This window comes from Camelus dromedarius, chromosome 26 (genome assembly GCF_036321535.1).
Source record: "Camelus dromedarius isolate mCamDro1 chromosome 26, mCamDro1.pat, whole genome shotgun sequence".
Taxonomy (NCBI): domain Eukaryota; kingdom Metazoa; phylum Chordata; class Mammalia; order Artiodactyla; family Camelidae; genus Camelus; species Camelus dromedarius.
This window is the reverse complement of record NC_087461.1, coordinates 22,218,562-22,238,745: the sequence shown is the minus strand read 5'-3', so window position 1 is coordinate 22,238,745 and position 20,184 is coordinate 22,218,562. Positions and strand designations below refer to the sequence as shown.

The window sequence follows — 20,184 nt, the reverse complement described above, 5'->3', positions numbered from 1 at the left end:
GCGGTCCTGGGGCTTGGATAAGTAAGGAGACCTAGTTACCTCCTCCCTACCAGGAAAAAAAAAAAATTAAACTTCTGGTGTTCAGAAAACACTTAAGAAAATGAAAAGACAAGGAAGCACAGATGGGGAGAATTTGTAAAACACGTGTCTGAAAATGCAAAACAGAGACTTTAAAAACCAGTCTGGCTGTGTCTCTTCTGATGTTGAACATATGCTTATCATATGGCCCCCAAATCCATTCCTAATATTTATCCAAGAGAAATTAAACCTTATATTCCCATGAAAACCTGCACACAAATGTAGAAAATTCCAAAAAATATAAAGAGCACCTAAAAAAGCTAAGATAAAAATGTTTCAAAGTCAGGCTGTAGGCTTTCCAAGCCTAGGTGAAGCTCAGGGATGAAGGCTGCTCGCGGGGCGCCTGCCGTGGGCTTGGCGCTCGGGGCGCGCATGACCCGAGCCTGCCAACACTCCCCGCGGGAACCTACAGCCTGCCTTCTCCTCCCCGTCCCTCCCACGTGGTTAATTAAATCCTACTTCATGCTCTGAGATCACGGATGTCTCAGCCTGAGCCTGAAGCAGCACAGCTGTGCTGGGCCCCTGCCAGCAGCTGGAGCAGGAGGAAGACCCACAGCGAGCGCGAGCCCCCCCACCTGGAGTCTCCACCACGTGCACCGTGGCCTCGTTGTTCCCGTTCACCGAGTAGGTGAAGTAGAACCAGCAGTCGTCCACGTCCTTCTCCTTGCAGTGGGACAGGGGGTCCACCTGGCCTGGCTGCGGCAGCCGGTCCCGGCTCTCCACCTTGGTGACGTTGAAGTGGGAGCACTCCTGGGCACACGTGTCCTTCTTCTCTCCCTTATCGAAGGCTCGGCACTGAACACACTCTCTGGGGAAACAGAGTCATACCTTTACATCATTATTTGAAACAAGTATTTCCTTCAAGATTATTTTGTGTGCTGGACTCAAAATTTGACAAAATTAAACCAGGAGCTATGAAAGATCTGAATAAATGAAGAGATGTATGCCACTTCCTGATGGGGAAACTGAACAAAAAGATGCTAGTTTCCCAAGTGAAATTACAGATTTATTACAGTTCAAACAAAAATCCTCCAAAAGAAATAGGAAAGCAGTAAACTAGTCCTACCGGGTATTATTTAGCATAAAACCAAAATAATTTAAACAATGTTCTGCTGGTACGATAGTAGTTCTTCAAAAGGCAAAACCTTCCACATTGCTTTGTTTAGGCCCAAGACAGTTAATTAAGCAACTGGTAATGCTAATTTAATGAAGGTTACCACACGATTCAATCACACAGCAAATTCAGACCGAAATTACGCGCCCCCCCAACCCCAGGACACACCTCAACACCGCACACAAACGCGCGCTACCCAGAAGGAAGCCCGAAGACTGAAGGTGGCTTCAGGGAGGCAGACGTCCCGTAGGGCATGACCCCTCTGGACCACGCGACAGCGGGAGGCAGCCTCGGGTGTCGGGACACTCACTTGTGCTCAGCGCAGACCCCGAGGCAGGTCTGGCACATCTCGCAGGTGGGCCCCTGGAACTTGGGGTCCGTGCACCTGCAGGCGCCGCACTCGCACACGCCCCGGCCATTGCAGATCTGCCCGTTGACGGCCAGGCAGGAGGACGTGTCCAAGGAGCAGTCACACGCGCTTCCCGTGTAGTTGGGGTTGCACTCGCACACGCGACACTTGCAGACACCGTTTCCTGCAATTAAAGATGGTAAGACCGTCAGATCACAGCACTGACTGGAAAGGAGAAATAAGCAATAATGTGGAAGAACGAGCGTCCAAGGGATGGAGCCACCCTCCAGGCTGCCCTTTCTCTGTTCAGGAAGCAAATGCTGCACCCTTCCTAGTGTGCGACAGGGCCCATTCTGTCAGCACCTGCAGCCCTTCCTCCCCACCGCAGCCCGGCCCCCACCTCCGCAGACCAGCCCTCCCCCCAGGCAGACAGGCTCCCCCCACCCCCGCAGCCCGGCCCCTACCTCCGCAAATGAGGCCATTGGAGCGGTCGCAGTTGAAGTTGTCGCACTCGCAGAACTTGCCAGAGTAGACCTCGTTGGTGTTGTCCCTCTTGCGGCACACGCACTGGCCGCACACGCACTCGCCGTTGTTGCTGCAGATCTCGGAGCTGTTCTCCTTGCGGCAGTGCGCGTCCATGTCCTCGCTGTTCACCTCGTCCGTGCTGCACTCGCACTGCCTCCCCACGCGGCCCTCGTTGCACCTGGATGGGCCGAGATGGTGGCCACGTGAGCGGAGGCCACTCCGAGCACGAGACGCTGGGGACAGGGAGCCAGACAGCCAGCGCCACCTCTCATGACTTGGTGACACGGGCAGTCTCGGGCCCCAAGGCGCCCACGCAGGGGCCGAAGGAACCCCCTTCTCAGGAAGGTGCCCAAGGTGAAAACACAGCCTGGCAACCCATAGGTGACAAAACTTCCAGAAACACAGCATAAACTTCTTTTTAGAGCGCATGATACGCTATTTATCACGTTTGCTATTACAGGTGAAGCAACAGGTCAACTGTTCACCCAAAGTACAATAAACACACCCCAAAAGGTGCACAGAAATAGGAGAAAAACATACTGAGCATATCATCTGAGAATACACAGCTTAAAAATAAGCTACGGGTCCAGACTTTCCAGACACACTGTATATTTTTAGGACACTGAGTGTTTACAGACACTAAATACACTAGTCCTGTACCTGGTAAATTTACAAAAGGAAGGCATGCAAAACATTCTCAAGATAATCCTCTAAATAATGTTTTACTAAAACGGGTCTACACAACCCAGGTTTTGTACAACAGGGAAAAACAAAACGTTACATTTTAATTGTTCCGTTTCTACATAACAGACCTCTTAGCAACTGATGGCAAAACGCAGCCAATTTATTTTTCTCATGTTTAAAACTTCTTCAAAGACTAGTCACTTGGGGCTGACGTTGAGATCAAAATATTCTTCCCTCCTATTCTCCTAAGGAGAAAGCTGTATTCAGAGTATATTCTACTTTAATTTTTAATTAAAAAGTAACCCGTGTGAAAATTTAAAATAATTTGATCAGTTTTGTTAGTAGCAGATTTTATGTTCTAAAATACTGTCTTCATTTTACAAAATGTATTTATCTTTAAAAAACTATTCCAACAATGAAGATGGACATTTAGTACAAGGTCAACATCTCTCACTGCTTCCTAACTCCACTTCCCAGATAAAATCACTCTGGTAAGTCTAATATGTTTCTAAAACATGTTTCTGTGAACATATTTTGAATAAGCTCATTTAGCTCTAGAGAATTCAGACTGATACCATGTGAGAGAAAAACCCCAGAGCAACCTTAACCATGTGTTAAATACCCACTCTGCGCGGCTGTGAGAGTCTTTCAGAGTGAAAGTCATCAAATAGCACACAGGAGGTCCTCAGGCGGCCCTGCGGGGGCGACAGTCACCTCTGTGCTGCGGCCAGTGCCTGCCCCCGTGGCCCCGACCGCCACGTGGCCCCAGCTCACCTGCAGGCCCCGCACTCGAACGTCCCGTTGCCATCGTGGCACCTGGGGCTGCTGGGGATGCCTTCGCTCTGGCACTCACATTCGCAGATGAATTCAAGAATAATCTCCACTTCCTCAGTGAAGCCCAGAGGCTTAATCTTAATCGTTTCAGAATCCTTATTTGGACATTTATTTGAAGTTATGCTGATTTCAAATTGAACCTTGAAAGAAAAAAAGATTAACAACTAAGCAATTTAAATCTACTAAAAATTTTTCAAAAAGCTACTCAAATTATAGTTCTTTAACTAATTCTCAAACTACAAACTAGATTGTTTACAAACAAGCACTTTTTTCTATTCTTCAGCAAACGTCTACACCGCGTACCTCATCGCCAATGGAAATGTTGGAGCACTTTCTCCCGTTTTCCCCCGTTCCATTCACCCCATTCTTGCAGTAAGACTTGTAATTTATTGTTACGCCTTCTGGCAACTTGCTGTTTTCCAAAATGACTTCTGAGGAGAGGGACTAAAAGACAGACCAGTTATACTGAGGAAATGCAAACAAATGCTACTATAAAGTAAGCTGAGTGCATAAAACCAGTGGGTAAAATAAACTATTACGAAAACAGTATCATTTAAATAAAATACTTGAAGCCAAATCCTTAGTGACTACAAAACAGAAAACAGAGAAATAGGCGCTAATGAGTAAAGACCCATTCTTCAGAATAACGTCCATGACAGAAGAGTATTCCCATTTAACTACTGAATTAAAACGTCAGTGAGGACCCAGGTCTAGTTACAAGGAGCCCTGAGAGCTCAGAACTGTCCCTTCTTCACAGGCCGCGCTCTCCACTGGCCCCATCGCTCCCAGGGCACTAGGCCCAGGGTCCATGGCCCACCCCCTACAGCCTGGGGACACGCGCTCAGGGGCCATCAGAGCCCTGGGCCTTACCCTCAACAAAAAAAAAAAAAAAAAAAAAAAAAAAAACCCAAAAAACCCAAGCGGGAGGATTCTTGAGAACTTCAGTCGGCTAAGGACATGGAGAAGGCTGCGCGTCAGGAAAGCACTGGGTCTTCTGTGAGGAAGGGGCACAACTGCACAGAAGATGGACCAGCCAGACTCTAGAAAACCTTTGTAAAAACTTCTCTCCGAGTAGGTTCTTTCCAAAATACTTCAGGAACCCCTTGCACGAGGTTAAAAAAAAAAATACCTAAAACTCAACCTGCAGAAGGGTCGGGGCAGAGCACATGCAACACCAGGGGTCACCGTTACGTCCCAGCCCCTGACAAGGACAGCGGCCACCGCCCAGCCTAATGGGCGTCACTAAAGCACCGTGACTTATACCCTAGATGGAGAAAACAAGTCCTCTTTGGTTTCAATTCCCCACGTGGGGGGCAAAAACCTTACAGATCTCTTAAAACATCTTAAAACACATTTACATTCACATATATTTTACAGTATGTGCACGTATGACCACGTGTGCACCTCCCGAGAACAGAAACCATGTCCTTGGAACACAGACAAGAGAAGAATCAGCAGAAAAGCTTTTCTGGCACAGTCCACCTGGACAGACGGCTCTTTGCCGGACACTGTGGGGAGGGAACGAGCCTGAGGTGAACCTACAGATCTAAACGTGAGCTGTGTCACACTTGCTTTCCCACAGGGAGACCCACTGCTTAACGACATCCAGACAGATATTCAGAAATTTTCCCCACGTGCCTTTGTTCTACTTCTGTGTTGTTTAGGCTACGAAATTAGTTACACTTTTGTAAGAGAATATGAGTTTTCTTCCAGGTATACAAAATCTTAAGTTTCACGTTGTCCTCAGGGCTTCCTAAATTGTGCATCAGGAAGTTTTACTTTTTTTGAGCAAAGTATTCTCAACAGGGTATTGCCCCAAACAGATCCTATTTAAAGTGCACTCACATTGTACGCATCAATGATCAACTGAATCACGTTGCTGGAATTTGCAGATAATGTTCCTACTGCTGACTTGGGGATCAAATTTTTCAGTTCCTGCAAGTAAAAGATAAAACATATAATACAAAAGTACTCTGCATTCAGCCAGTTGGTGTCTACTGTGTACCTACTACATATTTGTAAATACCAGTTCCCTACACATTTCCTAAGTATCTCAAGGAGTCAGACCTAAGAACATCTGGCTTTATAATGTAACTAAAACTTAATATAAACCACTTCTGTAAAACCTCTTCTGTCTAGCTGGTGATGCTCCCACACTTCAGATTCATCACTTAGCCTCTAATGACTGAACAAAAAGGGTCCAGCGCTGTGTTCTCTTTGATCACACATGTACACATTTACCTTGTAAACAGGCTGAAATTCTTCAGTAACTGCAAAAATCGTCTGAATGTTATTTTCGCTTAGTTTCTGGACAAGGTGAGCAATAGAAGGATAATCCTAAGAAAGTAAGTAATAAAATTTAGTATGAATGACATCCACCCTCTTCCAGTTTTTCAATACTTTCTGAAAATAAAAATGACCTGCAGATGTGACCGGCTTGCTTTTGCAAGGCAGCTTGAGAACAGAAATCACTGCTACAGGGGCTGGTGTGTAGTGGGTTTCTAGTCCTCTTCTATCTTTAAGTGTGTGTAGAAATTCCCATGATAAAAAGGTTTTAAAGAGTAAGATTATCTATGTATATTAATGTTAGAACAATGAAATTAAAGAATTGCCAGTAATTAAAGGCTGCAAATCCATCACATAAGACCAAGACTCAGCAAGCCTTAAATGCTCCCAGAACTTGAATCACCTGCCAATCTTTGCTTTCACTAGAGGCAGGGCGCCTCTGCCTGTGACTCACATATAAGTGAGGAGCGTAAGACTACACACACGATTCATCGAGCGTGCCGCCCACGGAGCCCGCAAGGAGACCGTGCTGCAGGCTGAGATGCAGAGTCCAGAGCCACAGCTCCCATCGCTCCTGCCCTCGTCTACACGGAAGGAAGCAAGCGCAAAGCCACAGCCTTGAAACAGCAACACCAGCTTTCCTGACATCAGACCAGGGCCCAACTTACCAAAATAACAAAACCCCAAGCCCTGAAATACCCACAGGCTGGTCACCCATGGTGCTCTTGGTATCAGACACCTAGAGTCAGCCCAGAGCCCGTCCACGTGGTGGGAGCTCAGCACTTACGTAATAATGGCTCATTGTGTACACATCATTTTCCAGGTGACACTGTCCATCATTCGGTAAAACAATGCCACCAAGCTTCCCATCTCCAGCAAAGTGAAACCCGGCATCCGTGGAAAACACCAGCAGCCGCGTCACATTCCTCCAGCCAATCAGTGACTAGAAAAGAAAAGGATTTCAACCGTAAAACCCCGCCTGCAATAACTGAGCAGAACCCTCTGGTCTCTGCGTGGTCTCCCACCACCCAGGAACCCAGCCCTGTGTCTCCTTACTGTGCCAAATGCTCGCCTGCTCGCGGTGGCGGCCGCCCTCCACCCCCGGAAGCTCCACCTTGCCTGGTCGGCCCTCTCCATCGGCTCTTCTCCAAAAACTGTATCTTTTAAAGTCAACATCTCTCTTCCCACTGGACGGTGCGCTCCCCGCCGTGTGGGTCAGAGCCCCAGTGGGCAGCACAGGGCTCGGCACACGGTAGGTGCTTAATGACTAAGTGAAAGCATCTCAGCTACACCTTAACTGACTGCCGTGGTCTCTCTCCGCCGCCCCACCTCAGCCCCCACAGCACAGACCTCCTTTATAGGCCTCCAGCTTTCGTCTTCCATTTTTCATTATAGAAAAACCTGCTAATGCCACCCATTCTTACCCATCAGTACTTTTATTTGGTCGTTTTTTTTATTCTTCACCTTACTCAGCAAAAAACTTAAGTTAGCAGTAAAGCCCTCTTCCATGGTGGCTTTATAATCAATCACATCTGCCTAAATTTACTAGCCACATCTGTGTCTGTCCTCATCAGGCTGCAAACGTCGTGAAGGCAGGGACAGCTCACTAAGGCTGGCAGTCCAGGTGGAATGTGTCTCGCACAGAGAGAAGTAAGTGGCAGTCGCTCTCGTGAGCACGACACACTGCTGGGCGCCCATGGCACTCTGTAAGGGCTCCTGCAGTGGATTTCAGAACAGCCCAACGGGAGACACCTATCTCACCCCTTCCCAGGAGCAGGAGCCAGCCCTCAGGAGCGGCTGGGGACACTGCCGAGGATCAGGAGTGACGGGAGACCCAAAGCCCCACCTGACAGTCTCAAGAGCGTTCTCTCAAACATGACACCACCTTGTGCTCCTCTTTAGCATCACAGGCATCAGGCAGCACATTAAAAACCGGCTGAAAAACCACCACTAAGCAGCATCTGGAACCAAGGAAGGTCTCCTAGGGCATAGGGGTACTGTAAGGAAAACGGGGAGGGGGGCTGAGACAGTTGCAGGCACTGAAGACAAATTTTCTCTACCTCACAATGTTCTAGTTTCAGCTTCAGTTGTGTCATTAAAAGGTCATCTGAAACCCTTCAGCTGGTGAATGGGTCATAAAATTCTACTCACTACCCCAATTGAGATCACCTCACTACTACTGAAAACCTCACAATTAATACCACAAATATGATATGACGTCTCAAAATACATGTTCTCATCTAGCTTACAAACTAGGACTTAAAAAGTTCTTTCCTTCTGAGTGACTTGCACACAAGAAAGACACCTTTCAAAGATGATGAGCAGAAGAAAACTGACCAAAGGACACAGTCCATCAACGCAGTTTTAATGCTCCCAGGACACCCTGGATGACCCCAATTCCCTCTCAAGCACAAAGCCCAGAGCACCAGCCTCAGCTAAACCGCCCCACTGCTTCCCGTGCTGAGCGCTCCAGCCTTTAACGCCCATGTAAATGAACTAGCTGCCGGGCTCAAACAAGGGCATAATGGCTAACTATGCTTTTATAAAGTGCTTGCAGTTGAAAGGAATTCAAGGGATTAGTCAAGTCTGATATGGTGTTTAAGGTAATTTTTTTCTACTGACTGATACCAGGATCACACTTAAAATGCACATAAATACCATCCTTCTGTAGAAGACGCCGGCACTCACCCCACACACTGCAACCTGCATGATGGCATCAAAGCCGCCTTCCGGAGAGTCCAGGTTCCCGGAGATGCGCTGCTTCCCCACGAGCTCGTTGAATACCTCCCCTTTGTCAGTGAGGCTGAGCACATTTTTGTAGCTGAACGGGCTGGTGCAGTTCTGCTCGCTCGTGCAGGGGTTCCTGAGCTTAGCTGGTGTGGTGCTAATGTAAGGCATCACAGTTTTCTCCACAAATGAGCCAAACCCTGTGAAGGAAAAATGCACCCAGAGATGAGCAGATGGAGGGTGGACAGATGGATGGATAAACCACACGGAAGCGCCACGCTGTTACCATCTGTAAGCCAACCTTTAGCAAGAAACAATCAGGGTTTAATAATGAGATCTGGAATGGAGATCGCTGCATGAAAAATCCAGGTGTGTCATGAGACTAAGGCCACAAAGGCAGGTGTGGTCATAGTAAACTAGAAATGAAACAGAATCTGAGTAATCAGCAAGTTTATGCAGTAAGTCAACAAACGAAGTTGTTGTTCCTGTGAAAACAAGCATGCAATCATTATCCATGGGTTGTAACTATCAATAACACGGCAGCTACAGGAGCAGAGGAGCAAGGAGCCCGGAAGACCATCAGATGAGTGACAGGCCCTCAGCCCTCCCGGAAGACAGGGCCAAGACCCAGCTGCTCTCTCCCACAAGCGTGTGGGGAAGAGCAAGACGCCAGGACTCATGCTGATGGGGAGCCCCGATTTTCTCACCACTCCTACCGATTCTGAAGTCTGAGGTAATCCTCTTCATCTTATTCATCAGGTCTGTCCCCAGACTCTTCACATTCTCCAGGTCGTCCTTCATGGAGTAGGACAGGTCCATGAGGTAGTAGAGGTCGATGGGGTAGTCCTCGGCACGCTTGAACTTCAACGTGAATGTCTGTGGCTCCCCTGATTAAACATGTTAGGAAAGGTTAGCTTGCCAGCAATCAAAAGCAAATGAGAAAAACCAAGTGAATCGGATTTATAAGCTAAACACAATACAATGAAATGTATTATTGACATAATTTTTACAAGAGCCTGGGAGTCCATGGTACACACTAAATGGGTGTTTCATTCACAAATGCTGACAACGCCAGGCCCTGCGGATGACGAAAAAGACAGCAGCCCCACTGCACATCGGGCAGGACGGGCCAGCGACAGAGGAAAACGGGGAACAGCACAGGTTAGACGGGGTGGGTGTGCAGGCTCGCACGGGGCACATGTGACTTAGTGCAGACTGACGCTGCACGTGGAGACTCCCCTGCCAAAGGGGATGGCTCCATGGCAGAGTGACATACCCTGACTTCCACCTTTGAACACCTAAAAAATGGGTTTAAAGATGAATTATGGAGACAAAGAAACTTATTAAGAAACTATAGCAAAATTCTGAGAAAAGATAAAGATCTGAAAGGAAACAATGAGGGGAAGAGGGGCTGGAAACCATCCACTTGGGAAATGCACGAGAAAGAAGAGGTTTGGGAGAAAAGGCACTTCATCTGTGACCTGCAGGTCTTCTCACTATAGAAATCTGGGAGGCAGTTGGGTAATTGCGTTTGGAGCTTAAGAGAAAAGTGTGCTCCAGCACATGAACAGCTGGAGCCGTGAGAGGAACACTAGCAGTTAAGCGGACTACAAAGGGAAGGAACAAGAGGCCGTGAAGCTCTGCGATGAGACAAAGTTACTGCAGGAGCCAAAGGAGAGCCAGGAGCTTGAAGGCGCTGCATGGCCGTGGACAGTGAGGGGGAGAAAGGAACACGGCCTGCCGGGGGTGGGCCCGGCTGGTGGTGGTGGTGTCGCCGAGCCCTGCCGGAGCAGGTGTGGGGTGGCGGGTGCAGTAGGGGTGCCAGGGCCGGGGGGGACCACTCTCCTGAGAGGAGGGCACTGGGGGAAGGGGGCTTGTCTTCTCTGTTGTCCAGATGCGGGGCTGCTACACATTCTTACCACAACCTTCATATTTTAACAATACCGAACAAAAAGCAAAGGAAAAACAGATGAAATGCTGCCTTTACGTTATGTAATTATACCAGAAGATGGACATTTTCCTTTTCTGAAATCCATTCTGTCTAATACTCTGACTCTGTAATGGGGTTTACTTTGGACTTCGGGCAATGTTTATTTCAAGTATGTGTGTCCTACAAATTGTGCCTGCAAAAAATTTCTCAGTGTATTACATAAACACCCTTTTATGAATGCCAGTCCACATGTGAAAATGAACCCTCAACAGAAACTTCCATAAAGCTGTTAAAAAAGCCCAAGCAGAAACAAAGGTGTTCGCAGAAACAGATCTCTGTACCTGAGCGTAACTGCAGCACCAGCTGCTGTGGCTGGATTTGAGTAATATCTTCTGGCTGCAGCTTCTCTGCTGTTCCTTTGCTACGATTAGTTACATTTTTATTTTTCTTTATGTCTTTGGAGCCTCTGGGATTTTCAATGTCATCTGGATGACAACCCTTCTTTTTTAAGGCTTCTAAATCATCACATCGTGCAGAAGTAGGCATTCCTTCTTGTAAAAATGTCTAAAAAAATGACATAAAATATAGGTATAAATAAAAAGTACAATGGTCAAGCCTCTCACATAATTGTAATTGCAAATAACCAATTAAAATGCAAAAATCAGATGACACAGCTAATGTACTTCATTTCTGGCTTTTAAGCAAAATGCCCCCTTCATCTGAACCATAGTAAGTGCTCTTGGTTAAAAATTCCCCCTTGAAAGTAATAACTTTATTACTAATATACTACTAGTAATTTATTACTTTAGTAATACTTAGGACTGACCTAAGCGCACATTTTAACTGTTCCATGTTCAAATTTAGAGTATCTAGTCAAAGAAATGTCTTCAGTGAAATCATGTACTCAGCATAGTTAACAGCCAGTAAAAATACGTATAACCAAATATCTGACAAATACCTTTTTCCAAAATTTCCCTTAGAATAATACTTAGAAGTCTCTCATATTATATAGCATACTCCTTCAGTTTTGAACAACTCAATGTTTAGGGAAAAGTTAAAAACTTTTGCTAAAAGGAGACCAACAAATTTAGCAGATCTAGTAAGCATTCTTTGAGGCTTGAAAAAAAATTTAGGTATTGGCTACTATGGTAAACAAGCCTTTTAGAATTTATTTTAAAAAAAATAGTGATTATACGATAGAGTCAAGAATATATTTGGGTGAATTTTATAAAAATAAAATAGGGTGAATTTTATAAAAATAAAATAAGGTCTTAGTGGTATGGAGTGGTCTGTACATGGTACTTTCGGCACAGGGTAAAATTTCCAGTAGTGAAGTGATTTCAAAATGCATTACACCTCAAACAACTTAGACAGAAATAAAAATTTTTATCCAATGACTAAGACGTACCTTAGTGAAAGCAAAAACACCGCTGTTAAGATGTATATAAAGATTCTAAGTAAGGTTTTCATGAAATGGGGAGGGGGGCAATGGCAGCGTACATGTGTAAATGTGTGTATTATTTAAAAATGTGTGCTTATTGTAAAAGACATTTGATCATTTCACATATATCCCTAAAAATGTTGTATTCAGTTGGCCAAAAAATCTTCTCTAAGCTAGACACTGGGCAAATGAGGGCCTGCCTTTTATTGGGGTCACTTTATGTTCAGTTTTATGTGCTATTTATTACCCACCAGTGTCACGGTGCTGCATAAAGTGAGGGGGCTAAATACAAAGGACACAGCAGTTCTGGTCAGTTATTTCTTAAGGGAAACAACACTCAATGAATGAGAGCCTTTCTGTACTTATTAGAATGACTGGGAGGGGGCCCCATGGGTCAGAGCACTACCACGATCACGTGCAATCTAAGCTCAAACGCCACCAGAGCCCGGGGCCCAGCGGACTGCCCGTTTCCACAAATCAGCCAATCCAGAAAACTAAGATCACAGCACTCAAGTAAACACTAAACACACCCCAAAAGAGCGTCACTAGTTTAAGAATTATGCCACGAAGACCACAGCCTAAACTGCTGAAAGATCAGCTTGGCTAGGATAACCCTAAACCCAGATCAACTACAACCCTCATGAAATTAGAACTGCTGCTGGAGCAGGTACCACTTATCTAGAACCTTCTAGGTGAAACTGCTTTAAGTTCATTCAACTCTTGTCACAACACAGATAAAAAGAGGCGTCACATGCTCATTTTCCAGGCATGAAAATCAAGAGTTCCAGTTAAGTCCGCCTCGCCTGAGACACTCAGAGAACTCCCTGAGTTCCCCACTGTCTGCAGTTTAACTCCAGAACATCGTTTTAGGGGAACAGAAAGTGCCATCAGGAAAATTTTGAAGTAACAAAACAAAACCTGCCATTCTGTCTTTCGTAGGGTCAAACCACACGAAGTATCTGCTATTTGACCAGCTATGCCCCCAAAACAGGCACTTGAATGTGGGGTCAAATGCCTGGGTAAAAACAAACTGTAAGTCTTTGACCTTCTGACATTATTCACTGTGAATAGATTAAATATCCTCAAAATGACTCCCCTTTACCTCCAGTTCTGACTTAGCATTCATTCCTTCATGCATTAGTTCAACATTTAGTGAGCTCTGCGGAAGGTACTATGATGACCAGTGCACGGAAGACAATTTATACCCTAACCCCAAGGGGCTCGGACCAGAACACACATCAAGTCTATGTTAGTTTAATTAAAACACAATTAGGAAGATCAATTTATACCTCTCCCATCAAAAAAAAAGGGGGTGGGACAGGGGACAAAAACGGTCAAATTAAACAGCTAGTGTTTTGGGAAGCTGTCCAACAGAAACATAAAGCGTGTCACACAGGCGAGAGCTGTGTGTACTTTACCTGTCTAGCAGCCACACTAAGAAAAAATAAAAAAGAACAGGTGAAATTAATTTTAACATCATATACAAAATATTAGCAGTTCAGCATCACTGATACTTTAAACACTGAAGTCTAGTTGATTTCCAGTCACTAAGTCTTCACACTCTGGTGTGTACTGGAGGCTCACAGCAACTCTCAGCTTGGAGCACCCGTATCTCAAGCGCTCAGCATCCCCCAGGGGCCCAGCGGCCCTGTGCTCCAGACCACCACGCGGTGCTGCGCACAGAGCGAGCGCTCCTTCCACGAACGCTGATCTGAGCGGGAAGTCCTACCCGGCACTCCTCAAGGACACAGTTCTGGACAACACCAGCGGCTGAGGAGCAAGTGAAGCGGCACGAGCGAGCCCACTTACTGCGTTTGTGCACCACCCACAGTTGGGCCCGGCCTGGATACATTCTCCACATGACTTGGCATTTGCTTTTAAACATCTGTTTTCATCTGTCCGAAGAAAGAAAGAAGAGACCACTTTACTTGAAGTTTCAAGAGAGAAAATAGAGGCAAATCGATCACAATGACAAATAATTCAATACATATGAATACTGTGAACCTAGTTACTAAGCTGATTCAGACCTCCCCCCATCCCCCCCCACAGGGAGGTAATTCTGGATCGTCTCAGCAGAGAACCATAAAAAGACATAGTTATCTTTCTCGTCTTCTATAGCAAAGACAGGTGCCATTAATCCATACACTTAACCTTTTCCCAAAGGCGTAATTTCAGCATCTCTCATGTTGGATGGTTGTAATTGTCACGAGTTTTCTTACAACTGGGCCAAGTATTGTTTCTTTTCATTTCACTCACACTACCACACCCCACATCCCCCTCCCCGACACCTTCACTGTAGTTTGTTAAATACTTGACAAGTCCATATTCATCCTGTCCAGGGCTGGGTCCACGTGGGGTCAGCAGGCCTGCCACCTGCACGCTCACTCAACACTGCAGCCCTGAGGCTCCCTGGGTTGCACCCTGCCCCAGCGCCATCCTAGGGGTGTAGGCAGAGCCCGATGGAGGGCCCAGCAGGCACTGGAGGGCCCTGCCCTCTCTCCGGGGGAGGTGGGGCCCTGTAGGGCTCTCAGAAGGAGCAGAACAACCTGATTTGGGTTTTCCCAGGAATCTAACTGGTCAAAAGTAATACAAGGCACTGAAATGAAAATACAGCAAGGAAACTTTTTTCACCTGCTTGGCCAAATACGAGGCAAACTGAACTGATCAGTCCAATACAGAAAATCAGTTGTAAATTCATCTGAAATACAAAATGTACAAAGTTAGATTTTAAAAAACAATTAAAAATAAGAAAACACATTACACACGCACAGTCACCCTCCCCTTACCTCTGCTTTGGTAAAAGCAACGCCCTTCAAGGCATCTCTTCCAACCCTTCTCCACACCCATCACCCCTCTCCTCGGACCCACTCTGGCTTTTCTCGAAATCAAATACGCCGTAACACTTAATTAACGAGCGCTCAAAAAAAGAGCAAGTGTCAAGAATCCCTATACCATAAAAGCTGCTGCTGCCAGGCCCTGTCCCAGGGGATCTCCCATCTCTGTGGCTCCCAGGGGCCAACAGGCTCATCCAGCTGCCTCCGTGACCTCAATGCTCACTGTCAGAGTGAACCTGTCAGAGTCCTGGATCATGGCACCCCCTTGCTCACAGCCTTTCAACAGTTTGTTTCCTCTAAGGCTAAGGCCAACATCCTGCGCAAGTCCCTAGCTCAATTTTTGAGTTTGATAACCTGTAATTCTTTCCTTTCAAGAAAATCAGAAACTATCTGTGGAACTAGTAAAATATTCAGTTCAATTCCCTACAATTTCTAGATGTACAAACTACACAAAAGTGGGGGAGGAAGGGCCTAAGAAGACTTGAAAGAGGCTTAACTGTCTTCTAGAATCTCTAAAAAAAAATTAAATAAGATTCTGTGTATTAAGGAGGATACCAAACTCCAACCGTTAGGTACATCATTTCTGTGAATCAAGATTTTCAGGACATTAATCCACTCCTTACCAGAGCTGGTCACGACGGACACGGCACAGGTCTCTGACCCCATCCCTTAGCCACTTGCTGCTCCTGGACTAGCAGCCAGTCTGACGGTTATGCAGAAACAGCTGCCCCTTCCCAAGAGTGAAAAACAAAGCAAAGCAAACACACACCCCAAAACCCCAAAAAGCTAACAAAAGGTTAGCTCTGTTACTTATCAAAGAAATATAAATTAAAGCAATATAAGGTAAACTAGGAAGCAAATTTTAACCCAACAAAACTTAACAGAACAAAAACTTCGTGCAAACCGCTGAGAGACACTAGGGAGAAGTCTGCAAACTGGCATTATGGGGCGGGGGGTAATTTAACAACCTATATCAAAAACTATGAAGAACGTTTCTGCCCTCTGCCTCAGTAAACTAGCTACTGGGAATTCATCCCAAGGAAATAATTAAAAGTATAAAAGGTCATGCACATGCACATACACGTTCAGTATGGAACTCGAGCACATTTACATCAGGCAAAAATGCCAAATTTCCAGTAACAGGGAAAGGGCTAACTGCATCAATCTGATGGCGCATTACAGGTCCTAAGAATGAAATGCAGTCACATCAAAGGTTTATAGAATAATTCTCGAAGCAAAGAACCCATTAAAAGTGACAGGTTTGTAAAAATAACAGTATATAAACATATAAAGTAACCAAAGAGACCGTAAGGATAACATAAAGACAGTAGATTAATTTGTGGCTTAATCGTTAGAGTTAATTTCTTTTATTCTTCTGGTTTCTTAGTAAAAACAATTATGGCAGGGTAACCATGTGGAATCTTTTTCTTTGTTGGTAAATTTCCTTTAATAAGAAAAAAGTGTTTCCTTTAAAATCTCCCATCTCGGAGGGCTTACGTCCCAGGATACAGCCCCATAGCTCTGAGGGAGTGCTTTAAAGGTGTACTCTGAGCACCCTAGACAGTTGGTTTCTTCTGCTGCTACAGGCAGTTTGCATTTGCTGCTGGCTTCCCAGAGCAAAGCGATACAAGTAACTTGCAGTCATCCACTCAGCAACTGCGCTCAGAGCAGCAAGTTCTGTTGTGCTACAAGCGTAGTTTTGCTTACACACCACTTGTGACTGCATCCAAAAGCCCAACCAAAGCCGAGGGTCACAGAAGTGTGAAATGCATGACAGCTCACCTTTTAAGGCCTGCCCAAGAGGTCCAGTGTGCAATGAACCCATGCAGACTACAATTCTAAGCAATTCAAATAATGTTATCAATTCCAAAGCTATGACTAAAAGGACCTGGAACAGTAAGACTCTGGAAGAAACGCATGACTGTGATGAATGCAGCATCTGGGCAGTTTCCACACAAAGTGAACAGAACAAATACTTGTTCCATATATGGACTGATACGTGCATCCTCAGGATCCGACTCAGGCCACTCTAAGGACCACTCAACTGCGCTGGGAAACCTTTACCATAAAGTATCACACAATTCAGAAAATCACCACTATGGGGAAGTTGTTCCATTACAGAAAACGTCTAACATTCTTAGGCCATGTAGCTTTAAATATTACTTTAAACGCCATGGTCCTTTTCCTTTTATAAACCTTGACAAGCTGAAGACTCGCCTTCTGAGGCCCTCCTGCCTCTGGAAGAGCCCCAGCCGGACCCAGAAGCAGGCAGCACCGGCTGAAGGGTGCGGACGCGGGCCCGTCTGTGAGAGGCTTCTGCAGGCTTCCTTCCCGCGGAAAAGAGAGGCCAATTAAGATAAAGAAAAGGCATGAGAAGGCGGGGGAGGGGGGGGCTCAGGCAGAAGTGGCCAGGAGGCCAGCAGGCGGCCAACCGGGAGGAAGCAGCCTTGGGCAGCACCGGCTATCCCCTCCTGCCCGTGTGCCAGGAGGCAGGACCAAGGCCTCCACACTTCGGAAAGTCCTAAGGCAGCGCTGGTCCAAGCGCCCTTGGGGGACCCCCAGGCCTGCAGACCACACTCCTGAGCATGGGGCCTGTCCTTGCGGGACCCTCGTGCTGGGGAAGGCGCCCTGAGGCATCTCCCAGCAAGAGCCTCCGCACAGAACAGTTCCTTAGGAGAGGCCGGGCCTACCCTACACGCTGTCTTCCTCATGGTCAAAGGTCTAGAAACAGGTGGTCTCACACTGGTCTCCATCCCGTGACCTCTGACTTTCCCCTCCACTCATGTAACCCACTTCCCACCACACCTGTCAAACTGCTCTTGCGAAAGAAAACTTCCGAAGCCTTCTCTCACCCCTCTGCACACTTTCATTCATTCATCCTTCCTTCAACAATTTCTTGACTGCCTACAACATGGACCTAGTGAGATACTCAGCTTACCCCTTACAGAAGTCACACAAAGCGGCCCCCAGACACCACTGAAACACGTGGCTGTCCTCTCCTGTTGCCCTGTCCCGGCCGACCACGCGGCCCCGCCTCTGGAAGCTCCCCTCAGCCAGCTCTGTGCCCTCCCTGCAGATGCAGCATCGCTATCTCAGAGAACCTTCAGTTCAGAGACAAGCACATGAACAACTACAACACGACGGGATGACTTCCACCATGAAGATAAGGACAAAGTGCGCCAAGGACACCGCGCTCTGCCTGGAGGGTCAGAGGCTCCACGGAGGTGGCAGCGTTCTGGCCAGAAAGGGCAAGGCCCAGGCAGAGGGCTGCGGGCCAGGCCGCGCCGCAGAGCCCCTCCCTCCAGTCTTGTTCCCAAACATTTACAACTGGGTGACTCCCCTCCCTCCCCCAAGCTGGAATTGACCTGCTCTTCCTATTTTTATAGGGAAAAAAAAAAAAAAACCAGAAAAAAAATATTTAAACGTTATTTGTAGTTAAATCTGGCTGGTGGGGTCAGTGATTAGTTTATCCCTGTGATGTTCTACAATGAGTACAAGTAATGTTAAAATCTTAAAATATCATAAAGGCCAAAAACAGTCTTAAAAGGCGTAAGTATTTCTGAGGCTTAGTTGTAAGTTGGAAATGACAGAAACCAAGACCCACAAGGCAGGAGGTCACAGTCAGGTTACAGAGAACCTTAAGTTCTATTATGTAGCGAGGAGCCTGGGAAAATGGCACAGGGAGGCAGGATGACACCATACACGTGGCAGAAGATTCTGGGATAAAGGATGAACGGCAAGACAGGAGCCAGTGGATGGGCGCAAAGTTTACTGACAAGGCTCCAGGGTGACAATGGACAAGACGCCACAGTCGTGACAAGGAGGCTCTGGTGGCTGCTTGGGTAAGGAGGTGACAGAAAGTAATCACCACATCCAAAACAAGACGGCAGAAGGGGATGTAGTCAGGGCAGAGAACACTGATGCTGACTTAGAAACGTGGAGCGTGAAATGCTTGCGGGTATCTAAGACGCCAAGTAGGAAGGCCCCTGGGAGTGGCTCTCGGGGGAAGATTCAGACTCAGGGACACACACCTGAGAGTTGTCATCACACAGACAGCAATGAAATCATGAAGATGGATGAGACCAGGAAGAACAGCACACTGGGGAAGAGAGGGGCGCGGCAGGCAGACTGGAGGAGGAGGAGTCACAGGAAGACAGACTGCTGCAGCCGGGCCTCCTCCAGGCAAAGAGGGACAGAGGGAAGACGCCCATTACCCTGAACAGAGGTGCAGCAGCTCTAAGCCCGAGCAGGGGTAAGAAGCCGAGAGGGTTCACACATGACAGCTTACATTTTTTGCTGAAACAGGAAGCGAGGACGAGTGCTGGGAGAAAGGGGCAGAGGGGCAGGGGACTGACGAAAATCAGCACGATGCAACAGGACTGCAGAGCGATGCTGAGTGAGGCCCAGCAGCTAACGGACACCCTGATCCATGCAGGCACGTTTCCAGCACCCGTCTTGCTTGGAAACACCTGTTAACAAGCGTCTACCCTAGTAGGTTCTGAGCGCCAAGAACACAGGGCCTTCTTGTGTCTTATTTATTCAGTTACAGGTCCTAGAAATGCTTAGCACAAAGTCAGTGCTCAAAAGTTTTTGCAGAAATACATTAAATTGTTTGACATTTTTCATGTACATTATTTACAAGCCCAGGAAAGAAGAGTTTCTCAGATTTAGTTAAGATGCAGACCCTCTTTAATAGCAAACAGTTACCATAGTCACCCTCGTGTAACACCTGTCAATTCACTTAAGTATACCGCAGCCAACTTCAGCTGCATATAAAGTGCCTCACACTCCACATTCTTGTACATTATGAACCAAAACTCATTCTCACACACAAACCAACACAGCCACTGAAAGAATGTAGACAGACTCAGCTACACGGGGGTCAACCAGTTAATTCACGTGTTGGTTGTTTATTATTATAATTATTAGCACAAAAGCCTCAAATTCTTAAAAATTCTTGTAAAAACACTCAAATCACTGAGACTATCCCCCATAGGTCCTCAGACGCCAATCCAGAAATAGCTGAATGAACTCCACAGTTTACAGAGCCAGTGCAGGAGGCAGACATGGCGCTGCTGATAAAACACAGAGGACAAAGGCCTAGAGACCAGGCACGGGGGAGCCAGGGGCTGCATGGACCAGGTGGGGAGAGCTGGGACGCAGGGGCGGTTACCACCCAGAGACAGGCAGGCTGGGGTCAAAGGTCCAGGGGAGGAGGCAGTGTCAGGCCCTGGCTTAGCTGTGGTTCATTCCCCAAGCAGAGCCCGAGACAAGAGCATGTGCGCAAGCAGCTTCTTCGAAGGTGACCCGGGGGAGAGTGAGCCAAGGAGAGGAAAAGCCAGAACCAGGGCACCTGGTCACCACAGCGGGGTAGGTAACCGC

The 20,184-nt window shown here is 46.8% G+C and overlaps 1 protein-coding gene across 1 annotated transcript in view; it reads right to left on the bottom strand.

Moving 5' to 3' along the window:
* The window catches only part of ITGB1 (integrin subunit beta 1), a 38,921-nt gene that overhangs the window by 7,656 nt on the left and 11,081 nt on the right, over nucleotides 1-20,184 (bottom strand). The window contains exons 2-14 of the mRNA XM_031444518.2: nucleotides 14,600-14,666; nucleotides 13,778-13,863; nucleotides 10,869-11,091; nucleotides 9,314-9,484; nucleotides 8,559-8,797; nucleotides 6,658-6,813; nucleotides 5,826-5,921; nucleotides 5,430-5,519; nucleotides 3,888-4,028; nucleotides 3,525-3,724; nucleotides 2,006-2,244; nucleotides 1,503-1,725; nucleotides 654-886 (exon numbers count right to left, since the gene is read on the bottom strand). Of these exons, the coding sequence (XP_031300378.1) occupies nucleotides 654-886; nucleotides 1,503-1,725; nucleotides 2,006-2,244; nucleotides 3,525-3,724; nucleotides 3,888-4,028; nucleotides 5,430-5,519; nucleotides 5,826-5,921; nucleotides 6,658-6,813; nucleotides 8,559-8,797; nucleotides 9,314-9,484; nucleotides 10,869-11,091; nucleotides 13,778-13,863; nucleotides 14,600-14,666 (2,164 nt within the window). The remainder of the gene's footprint in view (nucleotides 1-653; nucleotides 887-1,502; nucleotides 1,726-2,005; nucleotides 2,245-3,524; nucleotides 3,725-3,887; nucleotides 4,029-5,429; nucleotides 5,520-5,825; nucleotides 5,922-6,657; nucleotides 6,814-8,558; nucleotides 8,798-9,313; nucleotides 9,485-10,868; nucleotides 11,092-13,777; nucleotides 13,864-14,599; nucleotides 14,667-20,184) is intronic.